The 24,677-nt window shown below is 39.7% G+C and overlaps 1 protein-coding gene across 1 annotated transcript; it reads right to left on the bottom strand.

Moving 5' to 3' along the window:
* Positions 1 to 4,277: 4,277 nt before the first annotated feature.
* Positions 4,278 to 23,936, bottom strand: efhd1 (EF-hand domain family, member D1). Its single transcript, XM_042486783.2, has 4 exons — positions 23,529 to 23,936; positions 13,611 to 13,758; positions 11,241 to 11,375; positions 4,278 to 10,900 (listed from the first exon to the last, which is right to left on the bottom strand). The coding sequence occupies exons 1-4, from the start codon at positions 23,810 to 23,812 to the stop codon at positions 10,766 to 10,768; spliced, it is 702 nt and encodes a 233-aa protein (XP_042342717.1). The 5' UTR covers positions 23,813 to 23,936; the 3' UTR covers positions 4,278 to 10,765.
* Between the last annotated feature and the right edge of the window lie 741 nt (positions 23,937 to 24,677).

Consider the following 24,677-nt stretch of genomic DNA (forward strand, 5'->3'; position numbering starts at 1 on the left):
TTTCTCAGCAGTTGCCATGGTGAATCAACGTATTGGGGCTCCATTGATGATGGCATTTTATTGAGGTTGTGCATGCAAAGCTCAGAGTGAACATACTCAGAGCTGATTTCACTAATTTAGATCAGCTGTTCTAGAACCGAAAGTTTCCCATCTTGTAGTAAATCAGCTCCAAGCTCAGGGTCAGACTCAGAGTTTGTCGAACCTCCTTTCTGAAATACCCCCCTGATGGTCAGAGCTACGAAAACAAAAACAAAAAAAAACAAAAACCAAGATGTAATAACAAATCAAATCAAAAAATTAATTTGCATTTCATCACTTTTCATGTGAGGTTTTGTACCTGTGATGACACAATCATGCAAAATGTAATTTATGTTCTTGTAATTATTTCATCATTAACACTGAATCAAATAACTAAGTGTAACTGTAACGTGGGCATTCAGAGTGGTTGGACCCTCAGAGATTTATCACCTATACCTTTTAGTGAGTCTTCCCTCACTTATCTTTCAGCTCATTGTTTGTGTTGTCTTCTCTGCTCTCATCAACCTGGTTTTTTTTTTTTGTTTTTTTGGGGTTTTTTTTAGCAATAACAGCAGCAGGAAGCTGTTTTCAGCAAAAAAAAAAAAAAAAATCCAATCTTCCCTTCCTGCTGAAAAGCAGTTCAAAATTTCATAGAAATCCATCCCATAGTTGTTGAGATTTTTCACTGTGTGGACCAAACTGGTGCACCCACTGACCAACAGACGGTCATTCACAAATTAAAACCCTAAATCTTTCTTTGGAAAATGTCCAGCAGAAATGTAAAGTGTATGTGGTTTGTCATAAATACTGTCATGGTCCTTAGTTGTTTAGTTCATGGCACTTCATAAATAAGATCAACAATGCATTACACATAGGGATTTTAATGTTTTTATGAAAGAGAGGTACAAAATAAATCATTTCCACTTACGAGATTAATATTAAGTTGGCAAACATCAGCGCCAGCCCTATAAAACCGAACATGTAATCAGTGGATATGGCAGGTGTAGTTAGGGTTGAAAGAGCAAATACCAGTCAGAAAGGGGCAGACTGCAATGATTCCTCTGTCATTTCTGTAACGGGCATTCATGTTGCTGATCAGTGATTTCCTCTACTAATGTTTGTAGACCTGCAACAGAATTGAAGGATGACACGATTATGACTGCTATCAACATTAGCTGACAATCACAACACACCATCAGATGGTTGTAATTGGTGTTAAGCTGCTAAACTGCTGTTATTCATTGGAAGCCTTTTGGAACAAAGACATCAATATCTTAAAGTGAGCTATCTCACATTCACAGATATTGACTCACCTGCATGAAATTATATATGGCTAGTGGTGACTGATAGAATGATATCAACTTCTGATTGATTTGTAGTTTACTGTCTTTATCTTAAAACATAATTGCCTAAATCATTATTCAAAGCAAAAATCAATGTACTAAGTTCAATTTGTACAATAATAAATGTCTCTAGATTTAGCACAGGTAAGGAGGAGGCCTAAGAGTTAAAAGTGTGTTTGTATATGGAGTATTTTCATTTAAAGGCTGTTGCTATGAAGAGCCTCACTGTATTAACTATATGGTTTAAAAGAAATCAAGTAGCACATTCAGACATTAGAGAGGGAATGTTCAACAACATGTGATTAGGATTGTTTGTTTGGACTGTTGTTAAGGATGGAATCTCAACGAATCTCACATGCTTCAGTGCCTTTGTACAGTGTACATTTCATGAAATAAATATTTTCTAAACAAACTTGGAAGTGACCATTATTTTATATGGCTTCAAGACTTCAAGAATGCTATAGCTACCATGGTGACTGGATGTAGCGCTTGCTGTACCTTTTTACTATAGGCAACACCCTAGGTTCCAAAACTCAATTTCCTTATGTGTGTTAGTTAACCCTTTTTATGTATTTTTGTACTCTTTTAATTAAAAAACAGTGTCTCTTTAATTTCAATGTTAGAGGATTATTGCATACCTTTTTCATGCTGTCTAACTGTGGTTAAGTGCGCTTAATATGAATCACAAGACAACTAGGTCCCAATGATTTAAAATTTATTAAGAGAACCACCCAAATTAAGTCAAAATAAACTGAAAATTTGGTGTTTTACTAACCAACTCAACCAGTGAATTACATGTGATGTTCCTCATTCTGTACTGAACACTTCCAATGTATTTTTTCAAACAAAAAATATGTTCCTTTAACTTTGTTTCGTTACTGTTCACTTACAATTAACTTTTGTTCAGACACTATAATGTCTCTTTAATCTTGAACTGCTATTATTTATTGTTAATTAACTTTACCACAAAATACCTTCATTAATATTAAGCATACCTAAAAAGCTCTTATAGTACCTTTAAGTAATACTCAATTATTTAATGGGCCCACACCCACTCCTAAAAGCCAGCAAACAGGGACAACAAAAACAAGAAAACAACAAATCCTATGTTGCAGGCCTGGTCGAAACTGGGGAGCATGACGGCTAAATACAGTTAAAGCCGTGGATACAGTGTGTGTGTGTGTGTGTGTGTGTGCATGTGTGTGTGTGTGTGTGTGTGTTTTGCACTGCTAGTCACCAGTGAAGATTATGGTTGAGAAGGGTTGGAGAGAGAAAGAAGAGAAAGAGAAAGAAAATTTTATTAACTGATCAATCAACCAATCAATAAACCAATTAATCAAAAAACAATAACAAGAAAAGTAATCATCATCATCATAAATTATCAGGGGATGGGTAGTGCCAGCTGGGGGGCAAAAGAGATAATAGGATCGGGTAATAAGTATGAGTTATAAGAGTAAGAGTAGGTTATTAAAAAAATTTAAATAAAAATAATTTAATTAATTAATTTAAAAAAAAAAAAGAAACAAAAAAAACCCCACCATCATTGCTAGGCAAGAGTTGATGCCAAGACTGCACATTGCCACAAATGCACAACTCTTTTGCATAATTAGGGCAAAAACATGAGCGATCTTTCACTATGACAAAGTTTGGCTTTCAGTGGCTTCTGGGTGAAATCAGGAGCTTCTGTCCCCATAAGTTCTGTATAGCATCTTTGGATATAGCTGCCATTGTTAGTTTAGGCAGTGCACCGACTGTTTGTCTGAGTGTGATAAGGGGGAGGGGCTTTGTGATAGGTCATTTGTCTACAAAGCCAGCATACATTGTTTGCTGGACAGCACCTTGATAGCCAGCAACTGAATGATGACATGTGTCCAAAAATGTCACCACTGGTCAGATTTGGGAGGGGTCCATAGAAAACCCTAGTGCATGACATTGTTTGTGCATATGAACACACCGAATCCATATTAATTTTTGTGACCGCCGATGTGTAACCTGGAGTCATTACCACAGACATCAGTTACAATCTTAAATCTATGTTTATCCACCAGAGTCACTAACTTCATGTTTCTCAAAATAGAGCTTTCAAGTGTCCGAGTTTCATCCACAGCCGGTGTGACCGTAAGTGGGGGGAACTTGTTAGAAACGTGAAGGGTTTGGGGGGAGGAGTCTGCATTGGCAACAGGGGGCTTGCTAGCTACCGTGGGTTTTACAATGGTGCTGAGCCATGCTTCTTAAATTGCAAAGACTCACCTCAAACGCAGCAAATAAACTACATTTATTACAAGCACCATTATCTCTAAAGGAGGCAGAGGAGTAACTAAACATCTGCCACACTGAGCAGGAGAGAGAAGCTATCCTTAAGGCTGATCTAAAGTAGCTGACAAGTTAATAGCATATAAACAGCATTGTGATTTAACAGGAAATATGCTACGAGAAGAGGAGAGCTTTGAGTGCTTAACCAGAACTAAAGTGAGTTTAAATGTAAAGCAGGTATTAAGAAGCTAGAATGAAGAATGTGATAGTAAATTAGCTGGGTTCAGCTTGCTAGAGCAGAACAAACATGCTACCAGTCACTAGCAAAGAAGCACCAGAAATGAGGCAGCATGCACGCTTGCTGCAGTACTTCAGCATGTCACTGGTAAATATTCATTCACTCTTGAGAAAGGTAACTAGTAACTGGAACTGATTACTAATTACTAATTACTAATTTTAAGTAGTTTGCCCAACTCCAGTTTTGCCCAATGCATGCTGGGATAGAGTCCAACCTCTGGTGACCCCAAACAGAGTAAGCAGTTTAAAGAATGGATATATGGGATTCTGTAAGGGTATATCAACATCCACAGAATATATGTGTGATTCCCCAGTAATACTACCAAGCCTTCCACGTGAGTAATGAGATGGATTCAGCATTTAATATTCAGTATCACTTCTATTCATACTTTATTGCAATCAAGTAAAACTCTTCCATTCTGACAGGAAGTATAACAACACAACATCTTAACAAGTGCCAAAAAATATATATTTAACTGACCTTTTTCACATCTGGCAACACATAAGTCTCTGCTGAACAAATAACAATATATACTATTTTATTCATGAAAAAATACAGTCAATTTCCATAACAAATACCAAAGAGAGTATGTGATATGTACCGTTTTCTGAAAAGGCAGATTGAACATGCAGAACTTCAAGACATTACTATAGAGTAACTGCACTTTCCACTGCTTAGGTCAGTGTTTCAGTAGTGTTTCTGGCCTCAGCTCTACTCCTCAAGCCTGAGGAAACCTTCGATAAGTTTGATAACCCAAACTAACTTCTCAAGCCACAAGGAGAACAGAACCAACATAGCAATGAATCACTATCTCTGTAAGGACACCAGGACTGGATCCTTGGAACAGCACAGCAAGGACTGAACCAGAACCCCTTCTTCTTCAGCCAGCAACCCAAATAACTCTTGGCAAGTAACAGCATCTGGGCATAGAATTAGGACATAAGTACATGCCGAGCAAGACTGTTTACTTTGTCTTTCATATCGTGTGTACCATGTATTGATGTAATGCTATTGAATGAGTTGCTGCTGTGATCTGTTTGTAATTAGGTTATCTGTTAGTTTGGAATTTAGTTTGCTAATGCTTTACACAGACCAGGTCTTGCATGCAACTCAACATCCTTTTTACAAACAAAGGCACCTTTTATACTTATTAGACCTCATACATACACTCACAAAATAAATGTTTTTGGAATCATACTTGCTGTCTGCTTAATGTTGTACAAAATAGAGTAAATCGCCAATTACTGTGTCAAGAGCTCCGAAATCCTTCTGCCTTTATTATTAATGTGGTAATTTTTGGTATAATTATTAATGTAATTATTAATATGAGTTCCAGATTGATAGTTAAGTGTGTTTTGAGACTGATTTTATTGATCAGCTATCATGTTTCCCTTTTGGGAAATAATGATTAATTTTTTCTGATAGCCATACCTTAACAATTGGTGAGCCTTGTGTCAAGCCTAATCACATAAATGGTTGCCCTATGTTAGCTGTTTCTAAATATCAGAATTGCCTTTTTTGCTGATGCTTATCACATAGCTGCATAACAAATCCACGCTGAGCTCTCGTCTATGTTACTAACCCCACATAATGGCGTTAGACCTTTCATGTAGAGCTGAGGCTCAGAGACACAGTGTGTCAATATTCAGTCTGTAACACCCCCACCACCCAGTTTAATTATTGTGTCAAGCTGTAGAATTGATATTAGAGAATCCTGAGAGAACATCACATAACAAAGAATGCAATATCTGAAGAAACTGTGGATGCAAATACTGGTTGTTGAAAAGCTGAAGCTGTAATGTTGGATGCTTCACTAAATTACTGGCCTCAATGTGTAAGAACATGATAAAGTGATAGCTGAAAATGTGGAAATAGGTATAATTAGTATGAATGCCATTGAAATGTAAAATTATCCCAAGATTGTGGAATATTGGTATTTTAAGGTTTTTGAAAGGCTGAGGCAACACAGAATTGCTGGCTTAAATGTGTAATGAAAAGGTAGGAATAAATGAAAAAGTGAAAAGAGGTCTAATTTATATGAATGTCATTGAAAAATTAGAATTATTTAAGAGGGTGAATTATTAGGCGTATATGGAAAAATGGGGATGGGCTTCATTAGAATGGCATTGAAAAGTTGCTGCCACTGGTCCCCGGTCCCCTGAGACACCCCAAGCTGTGTTAATGCCTTAGCTCTGGCTGAATTCAAGTTGCTAGAACAAGTCCGTGTTTGTCTTTCTGGAAGTGCAGGCCGCTCTCCTCACGGCAAAAGTTGTCTGATTAGCCAGAATGAGGCAGAGAGTAGTAGCGCGCTCATAGGTGCAACTGGATCACAAATCAGACAATTTAAACATCAAAATCAAGGTCAGCCTGACAGCCTAACAACATGGCTGACACATATGTGAGCCAATCAGTGTGCTTGTGATGACTGGCCAGATGGGTGTTTGGGCGGGAACTCTACCACTGCGGAGACTGCGACTGCACAGACTCTGGCTCCAAATGACATCACCAAGGCAAGATGGCAGGGGCTGTTATTGAGGATATTTTTGCCTCACCTGCACTGCAGGGATAAGTGGGGAAGCATTGTCCATCTATAGATTTAGTCTGTGGTCTCTGTGTGTGTATTAAACTGCACTCATGAGCTCATCTCAAACACACGTGTCTGTCCAGCAACAATGGAAGGTTGCCAGGTGACATTCACTGCTAAGTACACTCCTGCTTCACCTAGTAAATCTCATAGAGATTTAATTAAGCACTACTCTAAGTACTCCATATTAGACACAATTGTCCACTCATTACACTCACTTCCCATCTTTAGTCTGATGTTATGTCCACACTAACCAATGGGGGAGGGAGATTTGATTTTACCTAGCCAAGACCAACACACCTACTTAAACCTTACATCATTTTAAGTTCACACTGATGCATTGCCCTGCCAATTAACATCAAATTCAAAGCGACAGTCAGTTGAGTTTATTTCACTTTCAGGCTCACTGTGCCAAATGTGTACATCGCTTTGTTTCACAGCAACATTGTTCTAAGGGACACGAATGTTATTCCATTTCAACAAAAGAAATTTGTATGCAGAGTGAAAATTTTGGGTGTGACAGCAAGTTAAAGAGAAATGTTTGAGGTCTCTCTACTCTGACAGTTGCGTCCCTCACTCTGGCTCTGAACATTCTGTTTAACTGTGTGTTCACATTAAACGCAGAAAAAAAAATTTGCGTTGGATTGCTCGCTTGTACATTCAAAGTCAATGCAAAGACGCATATTCACGTTGTACTGACTTTGAATGTAAACACACTGCACAAAGAGCTCGCATCTCCTCTGGTGTGAACAGTTATACATGCTCATGTAAAAACATGAAAAGGACATTTTTACCAAGCTCCACACAAGTTTGAATTTTTCAAATGTCTGACTGTGATTGAAATGTTGAATATTACCCAGAATGTATGGAAGATGTGGAACATCTTTAAGTTTGAATAGAGTTTCTGGGTGAAATGTATGAATGAGGAGATGAATTACAAATGCTTGAAAATCTTGAATTTTTGTCAAATATGAACATTCTGCCCATCCACCTCAATGGGGGAAATTTCCCAAAAACATCTAATTTTGAAAAGTATGAAAGGGGGGAATGAAAAAAAAAAGTCATAGCAATCATGTCCTAGTTGAGCTGAATATTTTATTTTTTAATCTTTCTATGTAAAGAATGTGGAAGGAGTTAGATGATGAAGAAGAAGATGGAATTATATGAAGAAGGATTTTTTTGTGCAGTTACAGGCTGTGAATGCTTTCTTCACACTCGTGGGCTGCTTTTCTGACTGGAGTGTACTGAGTGAGCAGCTAGACAGAGGCTGAAGGGACAAACGTCTTACAATTCACAATCTGTTCAAGACTCAGTCAGCTGTACTGTGAATGCAGCACCGGGGCTTTGTTCTTGTACTAAGGAACAGAATCATGTAGGGATCGCTACGTCTTTGGCCCTGTCTACTGTTAACAGATATTTTTCCCCTCTGTTTTAAAAAGTAATTCTGTCACAACCTTCATGTTACAAAATTTCTTCATCCACACGAAAAACAAAAGCAAAAACAAAACGCTCGTTAGTGTGCAGTTTCACACACGGCGCTGCTGCCGCGACACAACCAAGCCAGAAAAGCCTATTTGTGGGAGCAAATCGATTTGCGGACCCTGAATGTTGCTGGTGAGTGTTGTGCTTTTATCACTGTTGCGATGTAAGCTTAATTGTGTAATCAATCCTCTGTTAACGTAATGTGGCTTGAACTTCTTAGCTAAATTTAATGTCAAGATATGGCTGTCATGGAAACAAAACCCATGTGGCCTTAGTCTGTGACATGCACTGCCATAACAATCCATTGCCGAGTTCCTTTAAGGGAAAGGGCAACAGACAAAGCCTATAGGGATGATGAGTATATCTCAACAGACTCTGATATCATTGGAGTGTCCCAAAAAAACGTGGAAAAGCTCTTATCAGAGATCAAACATTGCATTATGGGGGAAATGTTTGTGTTCTGGGAGTTCAGACGAGTCTTTTTAAAAATCTGTATTGGCACGTTCCTCATCTTTATGAAAATGCAATTCTAAATCACTGGAGTTCACCTTTCAAAGCAACTGTATACGCTATGACAGGTTACAGACTCAAGTTTACAAGCAAACAAATTCTTATGTCACAATGTGTGACCCCACAGAGAGTCTCCGTTCATTAAATGATTCAAACAATGGCTAGTATTCATTTAGTGCTGCGGATCCACACAGGCTTAAGCAGACACGATGCTTAACCGGTTCCAGTAAGCCTTTCCACAGAGACATTACAAGACACGTCACTTAGAAAACTGTTACATCGAGTAAGACGAAGGGTCATTGTCATGCCGATGGTTAACGTCACAGGTTTACTCTGTTAAATCACCTGAAGCCTGACTGCTATTTCCCTAAGACTCCCAACCTTAACATAAGTTGGATATTTTGAAGTGGGGTTGTATGGGGTACTTATCCATAGATGGCATTCTGCATGCTCCCACAACCACAACTATTACTTCAACACTAGAACCCCACTTCAGTCAGTTGTTATGCATATGGGGTTGCAGGAGATTTCCAATATTGATCTATTTTACATGAAAATGTAAATTTGTTTAAAAAATATATTAGAATATCTAGCTTACATAAAACACTTGTACTGCATGCATTGCATGCTCTTGAAACAATAATAAAGTACACCATTCACATGACAACTTGTCAAATCTGCAATTGCTTATGGTTGGGACAATTTAGATCCTAAAAACAGAATCACAAGGAGGCCAAGGAAACCACAGAACAACAGGTAAGCATGTCACTTCATCTTAACAGGTGCTTTACTAACAGTTCAAATTCTCTCTGTGGTGGTTAACCTTGGTTTAGACACAAAATAGACATTTAAAGGAAAGCTTCAACATTTTGGTAAATGATTTTATTTGCAATCTTTGTGCGAATGAGAAGAGCAGATCTATGTCAATCTCATGTTTGTGTGTTCACTATAGAGTCCAAGGTAAAAACATCAGCTCACTGAATATCAATATATAACATATAATACCTCTTCGATTTCATGTGAACAGAAACAGAAATGTGAAAATGAAAAAATGTGGTTTCAGGGGGAAATATGTGCTGTGGAACCACATCTATGTAACTTTTGTTTATCAATAAACTTTCACCATATAAGTGCAACAAAAATCAGACTGTCATATTTAAATCTCTGTTTGGATATGGATTGAAAAAATGAAACAGCAGCTGTTTTAAAGGGGCTTCCTGTCCCCTGGCTTCTAGTCCTAATGCAAAACTATGGGAACCCTGTCTTGACTCTGGCTACTACACAAACATGAGACTGATATGTTGTCTTATCTCACTCTCAGAAACAGAGCAAATAAACCCATTTTCCAAAACGAACACCGCTTAAAGATGACCTCCCATGTTTTGACAGTTCACAGTTGAGTTTTAGGGGTCTTCTAGGGATTTGGGGCACAATACTAAAACCAGGGAGTGTACTTTTAGTGGATCAAATCATTATCAAAAGCTGTTGCAGACTGTTTCAATCAACAAACTGTATTCTATTTATAAAAGCCAACCAGAGCACAGCCTGATTAGTGTAGGATCAGTCAACTGAGCCAAGAGACATCAGTGGCCAAAGGTGCATACTGCTTCACTTTCTACCAACAAATGTTTTTTCACATTATGTGATGTTATACTTACTACTTAAAATTGTTCTACTATTATAATAAAGTTGTATACATTATTTAATATCTATGACTACACTACATCTATTACATTGCAGGTTGTAGAGTAGTTGTCAATTTAATGACACCCATCCTCATAGTGTTAACAAAGTAAGGATCATCAAGATCATATGACACAAATCATGACCAGACTGTAACACAAAATCAAAACACTTAATGAACATTTTAGAACATACTAAATACAGCTGAAATTTGCCTCAACAAGTAAAATTCCTTCGATGAAACCTTCCAGTTCTTGTACAGGAGGACACTAAGAAATATCTTACAGAAATGCACAATAAATCTATTATATTTCCTTGATTTAGGAAAGTACACTAAATATTTCCTTACACATCTAAAGTTGAGTTTTTGCGTTATTGTTTTTAGTGAAACAGCTGCTGAAAGTCTGGAATGAGTAAACCTTGCCTGTGATGTGTTTTGAGGTATTTACGAGGATTTTAGTAAGTATTAATTGAATTCTGAACTTCTATGCAAGGACAATGATTAAAATGTGAGTGGAATGAGAAGCTATTTCTAAAACCTCGGTAACACTGACTGTGCATGTCAGGATTGTAATGTGTGCCTCTTTCAAAAGGTCATGAGCAGAAGGTGGACTGCAGCTGCTTGAAGGCGGCTTGTCTCTGTTTTTTATCCTCTTCCTGTCTCTTGCGTTCTTCTTTTTCCTCTCGAATCTCAGCCTCAAACTTGCTTCCCAGAGACAGAGCCTGCATCTGGTAACACACAAAATGACAATGTCCATTCCCATCACCACAACAGAGAGCAAACACCAAAAACAATGACCATACTTTGTCTCAACGTTGTTTACTGAGCATACGACTGGATAAGTGAGACTTGTATACAGATGTTTGATACAGTTTTGCTATTGGCAAATGCTGTCCCCGTTTACTTCATCAAGAAAGAAAGAATTTTGGCTCAGAGGTAGAGCAGGTCGTCGGAAGGTCAGAGCATCAACAGCATCAACATCAACATCGCAATGCACTCTTCTGTCAGTTTAGTGCAAATGGTGTTTTGGTTCAAATGTCAAAGCAAGACAAATAGTACAAAACATACCTTGGCTTCAAAGAAGTCTTTGGCACCCATCACTCCCTCAGTGGAGACGTTGATCTCAGACAATCTGGCCAGAGCCATCAGACCACTCTCCTCCTGCAGCTCTCCAGCAGCTGCTCTCCGGAAAATCAGCAGGAACTGCAGGATTTTTAACAACATTCAGTAATCATTATTGGTATAGCAAGGTATATAACAGGTATAACAATAACCTGCAGTGACGGCACCAGAATGTTTTCATTAATTAAGTCACCAAGGGGGGGTCTGGAAAGTCGCTAGATATAGTGACAAAGTCGTCAAGTTGGCAAAACTGCAAACAATGCTACAAATATAGTCCATGCGAAGGGATTGATAAAGCTTGTTGCAGGAGTGGCAGAGACCCTTTCTGTGTAGTGTTTTCTTCCTCTCCGCCCTCCCTCTCTCTCTATCCTGTCTTCTCCTTAAGTGCTAACAGCCCAAGAAGTTCGACACTGTGCACCTCAGTCGGTCTGCTGAGTCAGTAACACTTTCTATGAAGCCCATGTCTACAATGCATTTTTTTTATTATAATGTATTATGAACATACTTATAATGCATTATAATGCCTTTATAGTGCTTTATAATCATAGTCATAAGCACTCATGGTTATTTATAATGCTTTATGAAAATAATCATAGTATTATTATAATGTACAGTATAGTATAGTATCATTAATATTGGTGATATAAAATGTATTTGTATAGCACCTTTCAAAACACAGTTACAGAGTGCTTTACAATGAATTAAAACACATTTAACACAGAGAGATGAAATGAACTAAAAGCCATAAAACATAAACACATTATACTAAAACACAGTATATGATATATGATAACATAATATTTTAAACTATGCACTCATATCTGTTAAAAATGAAGCATCGAAAACGGCAGCAGTGTAAATGTAATATGTCCTACTGTTCACCTTATTACTGAATAAATTTCATAGCATTCAAGTTTTGTTTACTAATTACAGAACATATTTGAGGGGTTCTTTTACGATAACAGATATATCCGCTTGTATTTAGTACCCTAAATCAGGTTTTTCCTGTGTACTCCAGGGCGTATGAGTCAAACAGGTGTTTATTCATGTTTACCCTTTTTTGCAAATGCACTCTTCTTATATGATACATGAAAGGTGATAATTTGATTTATTTCACACAATGGTATCATTGGAGATGCTGGAACACTTTGTGGAACAGCAACCAGTGTTCTGGACAGCTCTTCTATCACCTGAAGTACGCAGGAGCAACAGCAATACCTGCACTTTGATAGAGGTTAACATAATGGCTGCAGCAGATGTGGTGAAAGCTTTTAAACAAAAAAAAAAGCAGCCACACTTGCGATATGTGAAGAGAAGTCCCCAACTCCATCCTCACTGCACCTCTGAATGCACAGCTGATGGAGAAGATGAGATGAGCAGTGCCCCTCACGACTCAACTGTGATTAAGGACCTCAAGAATTCTGCATACAAGAATTTGAATTCACGGTAGATTTACTCAAGATATGTCTCCCTGAAGGACAAGCAGTACATAACGTTCACTTCAAGGCCTTGGCTTTCTTGTGCAATGAGGCCAATGTTGGAAGGTAGAAAGAAGATTTATTAGTCTTTTTTTTTTTAAACAAAGTTTAAAAAATGAAACTACAATTTGAGAGTTGAGTAAAATCACAGCCCTTTAAGAGTTTATTCTGTTTATTCTAGTGCAGTAAGTAAAATAAGCAGCAAGCAGCTGCTGATGTCATCATACAATTCCTGCAGTGCATCTTTTGAATTTGCACCGCAGTCTTGTGTCCTTTCGGGTCTGAAAAAGGTCTGCCCATTCAGTGCAATAGCTTGATCTGGGATGTAAGGGCTAACTACGGGTCTTTCTCTTTCTCTCATTTCCCTTCCTCTTCTTTCTCGTCCCCCCCGGTTCTCCACATACTCTTCTCTTCTGTAACTTCCCCTCTCTTCCCCCTCTTTCTCTCTCTTTTCCTCAATTCAGTTATTAACTGAGACATTTCATGACAGTTTCACAAAATAAATGTCAAATTGGCGAGAACCCAACCCAATTCAAGCCCACTTCACCCAAAATAACTTCAATCTCAGCGTCAAGTTTTTCTTTCTCTCTCTCTTAGTTTGTTTGCAGCCTGTTCACAGGTGGACAGGATGCACCATAGTAACTATCACCTCCTTAAACGGTGCTTGCTGGCCTACGACGTGCCTACGATCAAATCCAAGTTTCCTGTAGCGTTCATGAATCTGGTCGAGGTTTTTAGTACCAAGCTGTTTTATGTGCAAATCTGCTGACAGATTTACTAACATTTCATTTATGAGACCCAGTATAACTTCCTGAACTCAGTGAAGCCAACCTCTCACCTCTCTGAAACTCAGCTTGCCATCAAAGTCTTCATCCACCTCTTTAATCATGTTTTTGAGGCCCAGATGAGTCTGTGGAGCTCCAAGTTTCTCCATCATCAACTTCAGCTCCATCAGGTCGATAAAGCCGTCTTTACCAGTGTCATACCTACAAACCACAAAACACACAAAGCATTAGATGCAACTGGGATGTGTGCACCATGACAGTCAACCCAGCGCAGTATTACCATACAATGTAATAAACACTGCTTAAAACTGCTTAAAAATGGTGCAAGGATCGTGATAAAGAGCTCAAGGCGTCAACTTGGCCCGAGAGTTTCCAAGATCCCAGTCTGATGGAGCACTGGGACGTGCCAGTAACCCAGAGGTACCCCTGCTCCATGGTTGGGGCCTCTTTGGAATGGATTTGACTCTGACCTGTTGAGGCATCAACACAGGACCTCTGTGGGTGACCTGGGCTGTCTAGCACCTGGGAATTATTAGGAGATTCGTTGAGTACTGTGGGGGTAGTGAGGTGAGGTACCATCATGTCTCATGGACACTCCATCAGATTGGGACTGAAGCATTTTAGAGGCCAGGTGGACGCCTTGAGCTCTTTTCACTTTCCTCAGGCCGTTCCAGAACATGTGGGGGGCAGGTACTTGGTCTGCAAGGACCCATAGTTTCCCAGCAGAACATGCATTTCAACGGAAAGATCAATGTTTTTTTGCTTCACCTATGCATGGTTTTAATGTATTGACTGATGCAGCATATGATCAGAGCTGATAGAGAACTATTGTGGATACTCTTAGGAAGAGATAAAAAAATATATATATAGTTTATTCAATCTGGGGCGTCTGGTGGCTCAGTGGATTGAGCGAGCGTCCAATGTACAGAGGTTGTGTCCTTGCCGCAGCGGCTGAGGGTTCGACTCTGGCTTCGGCCCTTTGCTGCATGTTGCCCCCTCTCTCTCCCTCTGTCACATTTAATACTGTCCTATCAATTAAAGGTAAAACCGCCCAAAAATCTAATTTTAAAAAAAAATCTATTATTATTTATTAAGGGCAGCATGGTGGTGTAGTGGTTAGCACAAATGCCTTACAACAAGCATGAGTTTGTATGTTCTCCTTCTGTGTGGAGTTTGCATATTCTCCTCATGGTCAGTGATAGGATTTCCCCGGGTTCTCTGGCTTCCTCCCACAGTCCAACATGGGAGGAAGCCCCTTTCAGATCAGGCAAATTGATGACTTTAAATTGCCCGTAGGTGTGAACGTGAGTGTGAATGCTTCTCTGTCTCTATATGCTGGCTCTTCGATGATCTCGTGACCTGTCCAGGGTGTACCTCGCCTCTCACCCAATGGCGGCTGGGAAAGGCTCTGAATTATTAAATTATAACTCATAATTGGCATATCATATACCATAACATACACACATATGCAATACACACACACACCCATACACATCCGTAAAAATACGTAATAGCTACATATACATACTAACACACAAACACTTTAACAGTGAGGACTAACAACTGACAAAATTCTGGGAGTAAAGTACAGCCTAATCAATAACTGCAATGACCGCCATAGTAAAAAGTAAATAAATTATTCTTCATCAGTGTAATGTTGTCTCATATGTGTATATTCACATATGGGCGATTTGTTGTAAGCTATCTGGTTTATCAGGGGCTGATATTGGTACTGCAGCCATTCTGCATTATGCAATATCTTCCATGAAAGTTGACATAGAGGAAAATATGTCATTTTTTACTGAATGAAATGAGTGGCATCTAACTGTATATAGAAAAGAGATAGATGAGAGGAGGTATTTGCAGATTTTTGTAAGTGAAAGAGAGTTTTTTGTCCACCAGAATGAACAGTTTAGTTTCACTTTTAATGCGCCTGACGCTCTGCTCCTCTCTGCCTACTATGCTATAAATAACTCAGTGGTGTTTTAATACTGCTCCTAATTAACAGTCCAGCTCCACTGAGACTATGGCAGGACAAATTAGATTATGGCGGCCTGCCATTGTCTAATTTGTCCCGCCACAGTCTTTGTTATTAATGTAAAACACTGTCCTCAGTTTTGGTCAACACTGAGTTACCAGTCAATGTTACTGTTAAATTTGTGTCATTCAATATAATTAATTAACATACCTTTTGTATTATTTCTATATCATAATTTTTGTCCTAAAAATTATGTCATTAGATAGAATAAATAAGTAGGGGAAATTTACAAAACTCTGCCTTGACTTAGCCTTTGCCTGCCCCTTAGGTACCTGTGTATCGACCTGTTTTTGCCATGAACAGACTGTGATTTTACTGCAATTGTGTGCTGAGGTCTGCATCTGAGTCCAAGCCTGTGATTCAGTACTGACAGTTTCCTTTCCTGGCAGCATTCCATCCCTGGAAACACAAAAGCACCCAGAGAGTAATTTGGCTCTTCTTTTTGGGAGCACAGGAATGCCAGAGGCAGGCTGAAGGGGTGTTTCCTCTCTGCTGTCTGACCATAAGCAGACCAGGGCACGCATTAGTGTCACTGGAAAACAGGAACCCTCATCCCCACATGTTTCCTTACAGGACCACGGTCATTTAAAATGCCTTGACCACTTTTATTCTAAATATTTATGTTTTTTCGTTTTTGTATATATTAAATTATGTCACAAAAAAAGAGAAACAGGTCTTTTCTGAAAGACACGCCACTCTCTGTTGTTAAGTGTATTACTTTGCCTGTTTGATAGTTAGAAAGATGCAGTGACAATCTGTTTTAAGCTGTGATTTCAAAGAACTGCTAGCTGAAGATCAGACACACATAAATGCCACATATCAGTAAGGATCTACCAGTTATCAGGCTGGCCAATTTATCAGAAATTCATGTATCTCAAAGATCAGTACATAGCACAACTTTCAGCTGCCTTCACTGTTTGTGGAATGAAATCGCCTCATTGAGAGAATTTTTTACTCGTGTTAAGAACGATCTTAAAAGACAAAAAAAAACATCAGTTGTATTTTAAATAATTGTTCCTTTCAAACAGGGCGATATGGCCTAAAAAATAAAATCTCAGTTTTTTCACACCAAATCTGATTTTCGATTTTAATCTATTTTCTTCCCTCTTTAAAACAAACTACAAATGACAAAGAAATTACTCAAAACAAGTTTTGCTTTTGATGTAGCAGTAAAAATTAAAGGCAAACTGAATTTCATTTCTGTTACTATAATAAACTGAATGTCCCTTTTTGGGGTGAAAGTGGATGCTGCAAACTTGTCTTTAACACTGATGGCTGCAGTAATTTCACAAAACATATTTACATGAATTCATTTGTATCATATCTTTAGCAATATGCGGCGCAACTGTATTAGAAACAGCTTTCAGTGTTTCTACATCACCTGCACGAGTCTATATAACTTACATTGATGGTTTAGAGAACAGCATAACTTCTACAACTGCAAACAGCCCACCATCACTCCAAGTTAGAGAATGAGGGAAATCAGTCTCTAGTCTCGTTAACATTGACGGGAAACACTGCAGATTTTGCAGCAGCTCGCTGTCCTGTCATACGGGACACAGCGGGAAAATGCTTCCACTAATGTTGGCTGCTTTTTACCAGCTGGTATTCTTTAGTTGCAACAGCCTTTAAATAAAATTTGCAGCAGACTTTGATTTGTTCGAGATCTGACACTGCATAACTGAAACCAGTTCCAAATGAATGACCAGACTGTGTCTTTTTTGGGGCAAAAATCGAATTTTTTTTTTTTTTTTAATTCTAATTAATCGATAAAATCGATTTATCGCACAGCCCTACCTTCAAAGTAATATTTATGGAACATGTCAAACTCACAAGAACAGAAAGCTCAACATTTAGAAACATTACAATGACATTAGCAAGTAAGCACCAACTGATGATATCACTATCACATGCACACAAGGAACTATGAGAGATCAGCCTTTGATGGGACACCTCTAAATAATTACAGCAGATGTCATTGAGAGGGCAAAGCATTTCACCTAAAGCCTCCTGCAGACTGTAAGATTATTGCAGTCTTATAAGTTTAGTGCAAGCCACATTGTGCGACATGCATCTGGATAAACCTGGGTACTACATCAAGTCTGATGTGTGCAGACTATGCGATGATATCACCTACTGAATCACAGGCGACGACGTACGTCCATCAACATCAATAGGCATGAACAGAGCGTCGTAGGTGGGTGTCATTTATCTGCGCTGTAGGTGTAGAGAAAAATGTAAACAAACAAATGGAGCCTTCGCTGTAGTGGCGTTTATGTGTGTAAGGAAAAATCTAGAGAAGAGGAGGAGGAGGGGAATGTGGACGCTGTCGTGGCTGGGGAAAAGAAGCCAAACTGGCACGTCAGTTTTGCAACCAGAGCTTGAAGTAAGTATCAGCATCTATCAGCATTTAGCACTGTCGCACTGGTCAGTGCCTCATTTCATGCTGCATTTCGATTGGTTGGTTAGCAGATGTAGGTTGTAACAGCAGTCACACAGTGAGATTCTCATCCCAGATATCTGACACTGTCAGATATTTATCCCCGGCCATCTTTGATCACAGGACCATGACAACAGCCGTCCTTGCACCTCTCTCACTGTGTGACGTAGGACCACTGTTTTAGAGCCACAACCAAAGATATCTCCATGTTTCTGCCATGATTGTTATCTTTCGTCTGAGACAGCCCAAAATCGTACAGTGTGCATGGGGCATAAGTCAGATATACCCAAAGCTCAGACCAGTTTAGCTAGCAAAGAGTGGCTGCAATGGCACAGACTACAAATGGAATGATTTTTGCGCATGGTCTTGTGCATTTGGACTGCCTGTATTTGCAGAGATACTTCAAATGTGTATATTGGAAAACACCTTGATCTTCATATACCAAAAAATATCTTCAAGGCACAGAGCACAACAGAGCATTTGAACTCCAGTCATCTACAAAAAGAGCGCCTCTGATGCTAGCGCTAGCAGCCAGCCTCGCCAAGCCACACTAACCAGATGTTCAGACACAAACTAAGCCAGATTCACATGGACGTGGAAGCAGTGCTTTTGCACTGATAGAGAAAGATGCAATATGTACGATCTGGGGATAATTTTAGTTTAAAACATTCAAAAAATCAAGTAATCCTATCAACAGAGTGTGGACACCTTTGACGCTATGTCCAAGATGCCTATGTATTGTACTGCAGAGATATCCACTGCTAAGCAGCCAGGGATGAGCCATCCCTGGCTGTAATAATATATCCTGGCCTGAGAGGCAACAGTCAGTCACTGCAGCCTTTAGCGAGTCACAGGAGAGGATGAAGAAGTTGAGCTTAAAAAAAAAAAAAAATACAGCTGGCCGCAGCAGAGTCATTGGGTACAGCATGGATGTTACAGTCTCTGTGAGGACCATCTCGCCCCAAAACAAGCAGATCTCGGAAAGAAGCAACGCTCCACAGCATAGGAAGGAGGCGATGTATGAAGAAGCAAAACTAGAGTAAATATCTGTGTGGATTTCTAACACTGGAGACAGCTCTTGGGGAGTAAAAAGATGCAGTTTGATGTTGAACTCCCAATGTTTCTTTAGACTGGTGAGTAACATCTAACGACGACTATTTACCAAAACATACCTTTAGTGTAACAGTTACAGTTCGTGGGAAATTTTTCAGAAGGCTTGATGTGTTCTTGTTACTGTTGCATTGCTAAAACTGAGCTAAGTAAGCTTAACTAAGCTAAAAAGCTATAAAGTAAACTTTACACAAACAATGTGAAGATCATAAGACAAGCCTAATTTTGATCAACTGTATTATTGTTCTGCTGTCAATTATGAGTTGCCTTTATTTTAGGGCTGTCAAAATAAGGCCCTAATTTTGATTAATTATTCACAGAAAAATTAATATGTAAAAATGAACATTCTTTCCTTTGACCTGCTGCCTCAGTAAAGGCCACAGTGGCTTTGTAACATGAGTTTTCATACCATTTGAGAAATATCAGCTCAAAGCCTTTAGCAGCGAATCTGGAGGTCCAAGCTAGCACAGCCTCTGATGCTAGCGCTAGCAGACAGCCTCGTCAAGCCACACTCATAAATAGACAATGAAAATGGTGTTTTGATAATTTGACTGACCCCATACAACCTTTTACTTCAGTACTGTTGGTGCTATGATGACAGTGGCACATGCAGATGCCAGTAGCTCCTCAAATTCTTGCTGCTTTTTGCTATATTTTCCCATTTTCTTTAACTCCATGGCCACTTCTGCTAAAGCACAACTTTCCTACAATAAAACGATCAACGATTAACATCGGGAAAAGTTGTGTGAGGTTTGGACTGAATGCAGCAGACCGCGAGAGGACCTGCACCACTAGCATACGCCGAGTGGCCAGTCAGACCAGAGGGGAGAAACAAAACCGAAAGCGCCAGATAAAGAGAAGGAGAGCCAGCATCAGGGCTAGGCTGACCCAACTTGAACCGAGAGCTGTTCCTCTATCAAGCTTTCTTATGGCTAATGTCTGGTCACAGGAGAATAAAGTGGATGAGATGTGATTGAGGCTCACTTAGCAACATCTTCACATAGACATGGTTAACCCCTAACATTCCGAATCAAACTGTTGCACTGGAAGGGCGGACATTTTTTAGAGCAGACAGGTCGCAAGACTCTGGTAGGAGAAGAGGAGGAGGGCTTTGTGTATATATACATGATGCTTGGTGCTCAAACGCAGTTAAAGTGGACTGTGCTCACCAGATGCTGAGTTCATGGTGCTACGATGTCATCCATATTATTTGCCCAGAGAATTCCCCAGTGTTTGTATCGTTGCTGTTTACATTCCACCAGATGCAGATTCGAAAAAATGCACTGCAGGAACTGTAAGACGCCATCAGCAGCAAAATCACCAAGCAACCAGATGGAATTTTCATAGTAGCTGTATTAAACAGACCTCAAATCTGCCTTACCTAAATTCCACCAGCATGTCCAGATCCCCTCCAGAGGAAGAAATACCCTGGACCACAGGTATACAAATATTCGTGACAGCTACAAAGAACTCCCACACCCTCATTTTGGCCTGTCAGATCATATTTCTCTGATAAAAGGGTCAAACCAACAGTTAAAACTGTTAAATCGTGGACAGATGAAGCCACGGCAGCTGTTTTTAAATGTTTAAAAATGCTGCCACTCAAGATAACAAGATCAATCTTGAAGTAAATGCATTATCTGTGACATTATATATCAGCAAATATGTTGATGACGTGGTGAGCACAAAGACAGTGAGATCATTCCCAACCAGAAAGCCTGGATGAAGCAAAAAAAGCTGCCTTTCAGTCAGGGGACAAGGAGGCATACATCATCACCAGAGCATAACTGAGAGCTGGCATCAAGGAGGCTAAGAGGAGACAACCGTAGAGAGTGGAGAGAGACCTCAACAGTAACAGCACTAAAGATACGTGGTAGGCGATTCAAAATGTTACAAAAGCAGGAGCGCCATCATATGTGAGGCCACGCTAGCAGATGAGCTGAACACATTTTACATTGGCTTTGACCTCCTCAATAAGGATTTAGCTGTGAAGTCTCCTCCACCTCCAGAGGACCGGCCACTCTCAGTGACCACAGCAGATGTGAGAAAACTCCTGCTGAGACTGGATATAAACAAGTCCGCTGGCCCAGACAACATTCCTGGACACGTACTAAAAAACTTGTGTTGATCAGCTTGTTAATGTTATAACTGACATTTTTCAAATCTAACTTTCACAAGAGACTTCTGCCTCAAGACAGCCATCATCGTTCCTGTACCTTAAAATTCTGCTGTCTAGTCTTAATGACTACCGCCCTGTGGCTCTTACCCCCATCCTGATGAAGTTCTTCGAGAAACTGGTTCTCCAGCACATCTAAGACAACATGCCTGCCAACCTGGACCCTAACCAGTATGCTTTTCACCAACAGATCCACAGAGGATGCCATATCTACTGCTCTTCACTCAGTCTTCACTCACCTGGAGAATAAGAACAGCTACATTAGGATGCTGTTTGTTGACTTAAGCTCAGCATTCAACACAATCTCACCTATGAAGCTGGTTGATAAACTTAACACTCTGTGCTTCAGTACAGCACTCTGCAACTGGATACTGGACTTCCACAAATGCAGACCTCAGAGAGTTCGGATTGGCAGTCACACCTCCTCTACATTAGTGCTCAACACCGGAGCCCCCCAGGGCTGTGTGCTCAGCCCCCTCCTGTTCACACTGTGCACCCATGGAGAACTCTATTGTGAAGTATGCAGACAGCACCACTGTCAGCGGCCGTATAGAGTGGTGAAGGGATGAAGTATTTTTGTAGGCCAACCAGGAAGTAAGCATCGCACTGGTTCCCTTGTCATAAACCTTATGGGATTTTTGAATGGGATTTTCAGTTATCACCAAAAATCAGCTCTGTGATGAACACAAGTTTGTGACACTTATACGTTTTGTTCAGTGTGATATTCTTCACAGATGAATACCACTTTTGTGTGTTTTGAAGTGTAAATTAAATCACCAGAAGCAAAAAGCTATGGTTAGGCTATACGTGAACTACATCAAGGTGGCACGTATTAAATGTGACCAGTACAAACACTGTAAAAACACATTAAAACACGATCGAAAAATATTATAAATAGATAAATGTACAAGTTCAAGTGCGAGTCTGTAAAGCTGTAACAGCGGACAAGTGGGTTTAATGAGTTTCTGTGTCCGGTGTGATGATGTCTAACGTCCCTGACAAACACTGTAGTCCCATTTAGCCACTTGTTAGCAACCGCCTTTCCAAGACAAGTAAAACCTTTCAAGTTCAAAAATCATGTTTAAGCGGACAGATTTTATGTTGCAGAACAAAATCTCTAAATATCTTTAGCCTGTATTAACCACAGACCTTATTTAGGCCATTTTACAGAAAACAAATTCAAAAAACCCATAGACTTGAAGACGAGGGAACCGGGAGTGCTAAGAGGCTAATGGACTTCTGTGTTTTAGGACTCATTACTCCCCCACTCTATTCCAAACAACAATGGGGAAAATCAACAATCCTGCAGAGTGGTGCACAGAGAACAACCTACTGCTCAACGTCAGTAAAACCAAGGAGCTGATTGTTGATTTTAGAAAGAAAGAGGCAAAGACACACACCCCTGTCTACATCAGTGGAGCTGAGGTGGAGCAGGTGAACAGGTTCCTTGGAAGTACAATCAGTGTGAACCTATCTTGGTCATCCCACATCACCACCCAGGTTAAAAAAGCACAGAAAAGGCTTTACTTTTTACTGAAACTTTGAAAGGCCACATTCCAGAGGAGGATCCTGATTAACTAGGACTACAACATAACTATGAGGGCAACCCACCCCCCACCCAAAAAAGGCAAAGGACAAAATAATTGTTCATTGACTGTAATCGAGGTAAAATGTTCAATTAATGGTGATACTTATTTAAGGTCATATCGCCCAGCCATGGCATTTTAAATTTTTGGCTTTACGAAACTGAATTGGAATCATGTATTCAGATTTTGTTTAGACTTTTATCTCTAGGACTGGCATGTTTTCACAGGCCTGCACAGTTTTATATGGCCAATAAACCTGATCAACCCCGTATTTCCGAGCAGTTTCACCAATTTCACTGTAGCTTGTCAAAGTCAGGCTGCTTCACAATACCAGAACAGCTCACAGGTCACTCCTCCGATCATGACATAACACTAGAAGAATAAAATGTCCTTGCAAGGACAAAATAGCAGCTATTATTGAGGCCAGAAGTGGGTGAGTCTGTGTGAATCATTAGTCAGCAGCACAGCGACAGCCGGAGCTTTCCCCGCGAGGCTTCACGTCAGCAGCAGCAGCATTTTAATCTCATCATGAGCTTCCAGCCCTGCACGCTCATTCTGCCCCAATCCCCACGACTACAAGTAAACATGTCGAAACAATGGAGATGTTAGGCTTAGCCTTACCGTTTGAACATCATCTCCATGTCCTTAATCTGTTTACGGGAGAACTCCTTGAATTCGGTGTAGGGGTTGAAGACGCGGGTTAACCTTGGAGCAGCGTTCCCCTCGTTGATGTCCTGCCTGCGGATCAGTTTGGCCGACAGCTCGGAAGACGATTCGCCGCAAGCTGCCTCGGTCTCCTGCGGTTTGGGTCGGGCCGGGCTCTGTTCGGGCTCCGGCCTCGGCTCGGCCTCCTGCGTTGCGGCCAATCGCGACTGCAGCTTCATAGCCAGCTCGTCAGATGCCATGCTGAGGATACAGGCTGCTCACCAACGCTTTAACAGAGAACGGAGCCTGACAGCCTCGTCAAATGCGTTCAAGTACCACTGTTAAACTGCCTGAAACCAGCCGTCAACAGAGAGGAAGCTACTTCCGGCCGCGCCATTTCAAAATAAAATGGTTATGTACTAAACACTTGCCTCGCGTAGAAATGTATCCAATAGACAACCTCGTTAATAATTAATAAAATTCAATAATCCAGTCATTATAATTACTCTACAATATTATCTAAATATGATTAAATTATATTAATGCTTTTGTTTTGAAATTGCTCCTCAAAAAATATATATATATATATATATATATATATATATATATATATATATATATATATATATATATATATATATATATATATATCCTTGTGTTGGACAACAATTTGAGGACTGTGAATGCCAGATGTCTTTTCTTATCTTGGTACAAGTGCTCCCAACCACTCGTACACTTTTCTCTTACCTAAGAGAAAAGCAAAACTAAAATTAAAAAAAAAATTAATGGGTACTAACAAAAGAACCAACCCTAAATATGAGTAAAAATAAGAGAACATTTGTTTGTATATTGGGCCTCATGCAGCAATATTCTCCTAAATTTCTCTTATATTTTTTTCTTAATTTTCTGGTAAGAGAAGCTATAAGAGAAGTCAAATCCAGATGCACCAAACACTCTTAACCATCCAAATTTGCTCTTACTTAGGTGTGTTTAATGATAAATCCCACTTGATCCTAACTCACCTGTCAGCACAGGTAATTCCCCTTAATACTATATAAGGGCATGTTTATTGTGCAAAAGACTCTACCACATGAACAAAACTGGAGAGATGGCACCCAAAAAAAA

The sequence above is a fragment of the Plectropomus leopardus genome, chromosome 6, assembly GCF_026936395.1.
Source record: "Plectropomus leopardus strain MGB_pleo_1.0 chromosome 6, ASM2693639v1, whole genome shotgun sequence".
Lineage (NCBI taxonomy): Eukaryota > Metazoa > Chordata > Actinopteri > Perciformes > Serranidae > Plectropomus > Plectropomus leopardus.

Coding starts and splice junctions, on each gene's coding strand:
- efhd1 (XM_042486783.2), bottom strand. CDS start 23,812: ATGGCATCTGACGAGCTGGCTATGAAGCTGCAGTCGCGATTGGCCGCA. Junction 13,759..23,528: donor ATGGAGATGATGTTCAAACG/GTAAGGCTAAGC, acceptor TGTGGTTTGTAG/GTATGACACTGGTAAAGACG. Junction 10,901..11,240: donor AAGACTTCTTTGAAGCCAAG/GTATGTTTTGTA, acceptor GTGTGTTACCAG/ATGCAGGCTCTGTCTCTGGG.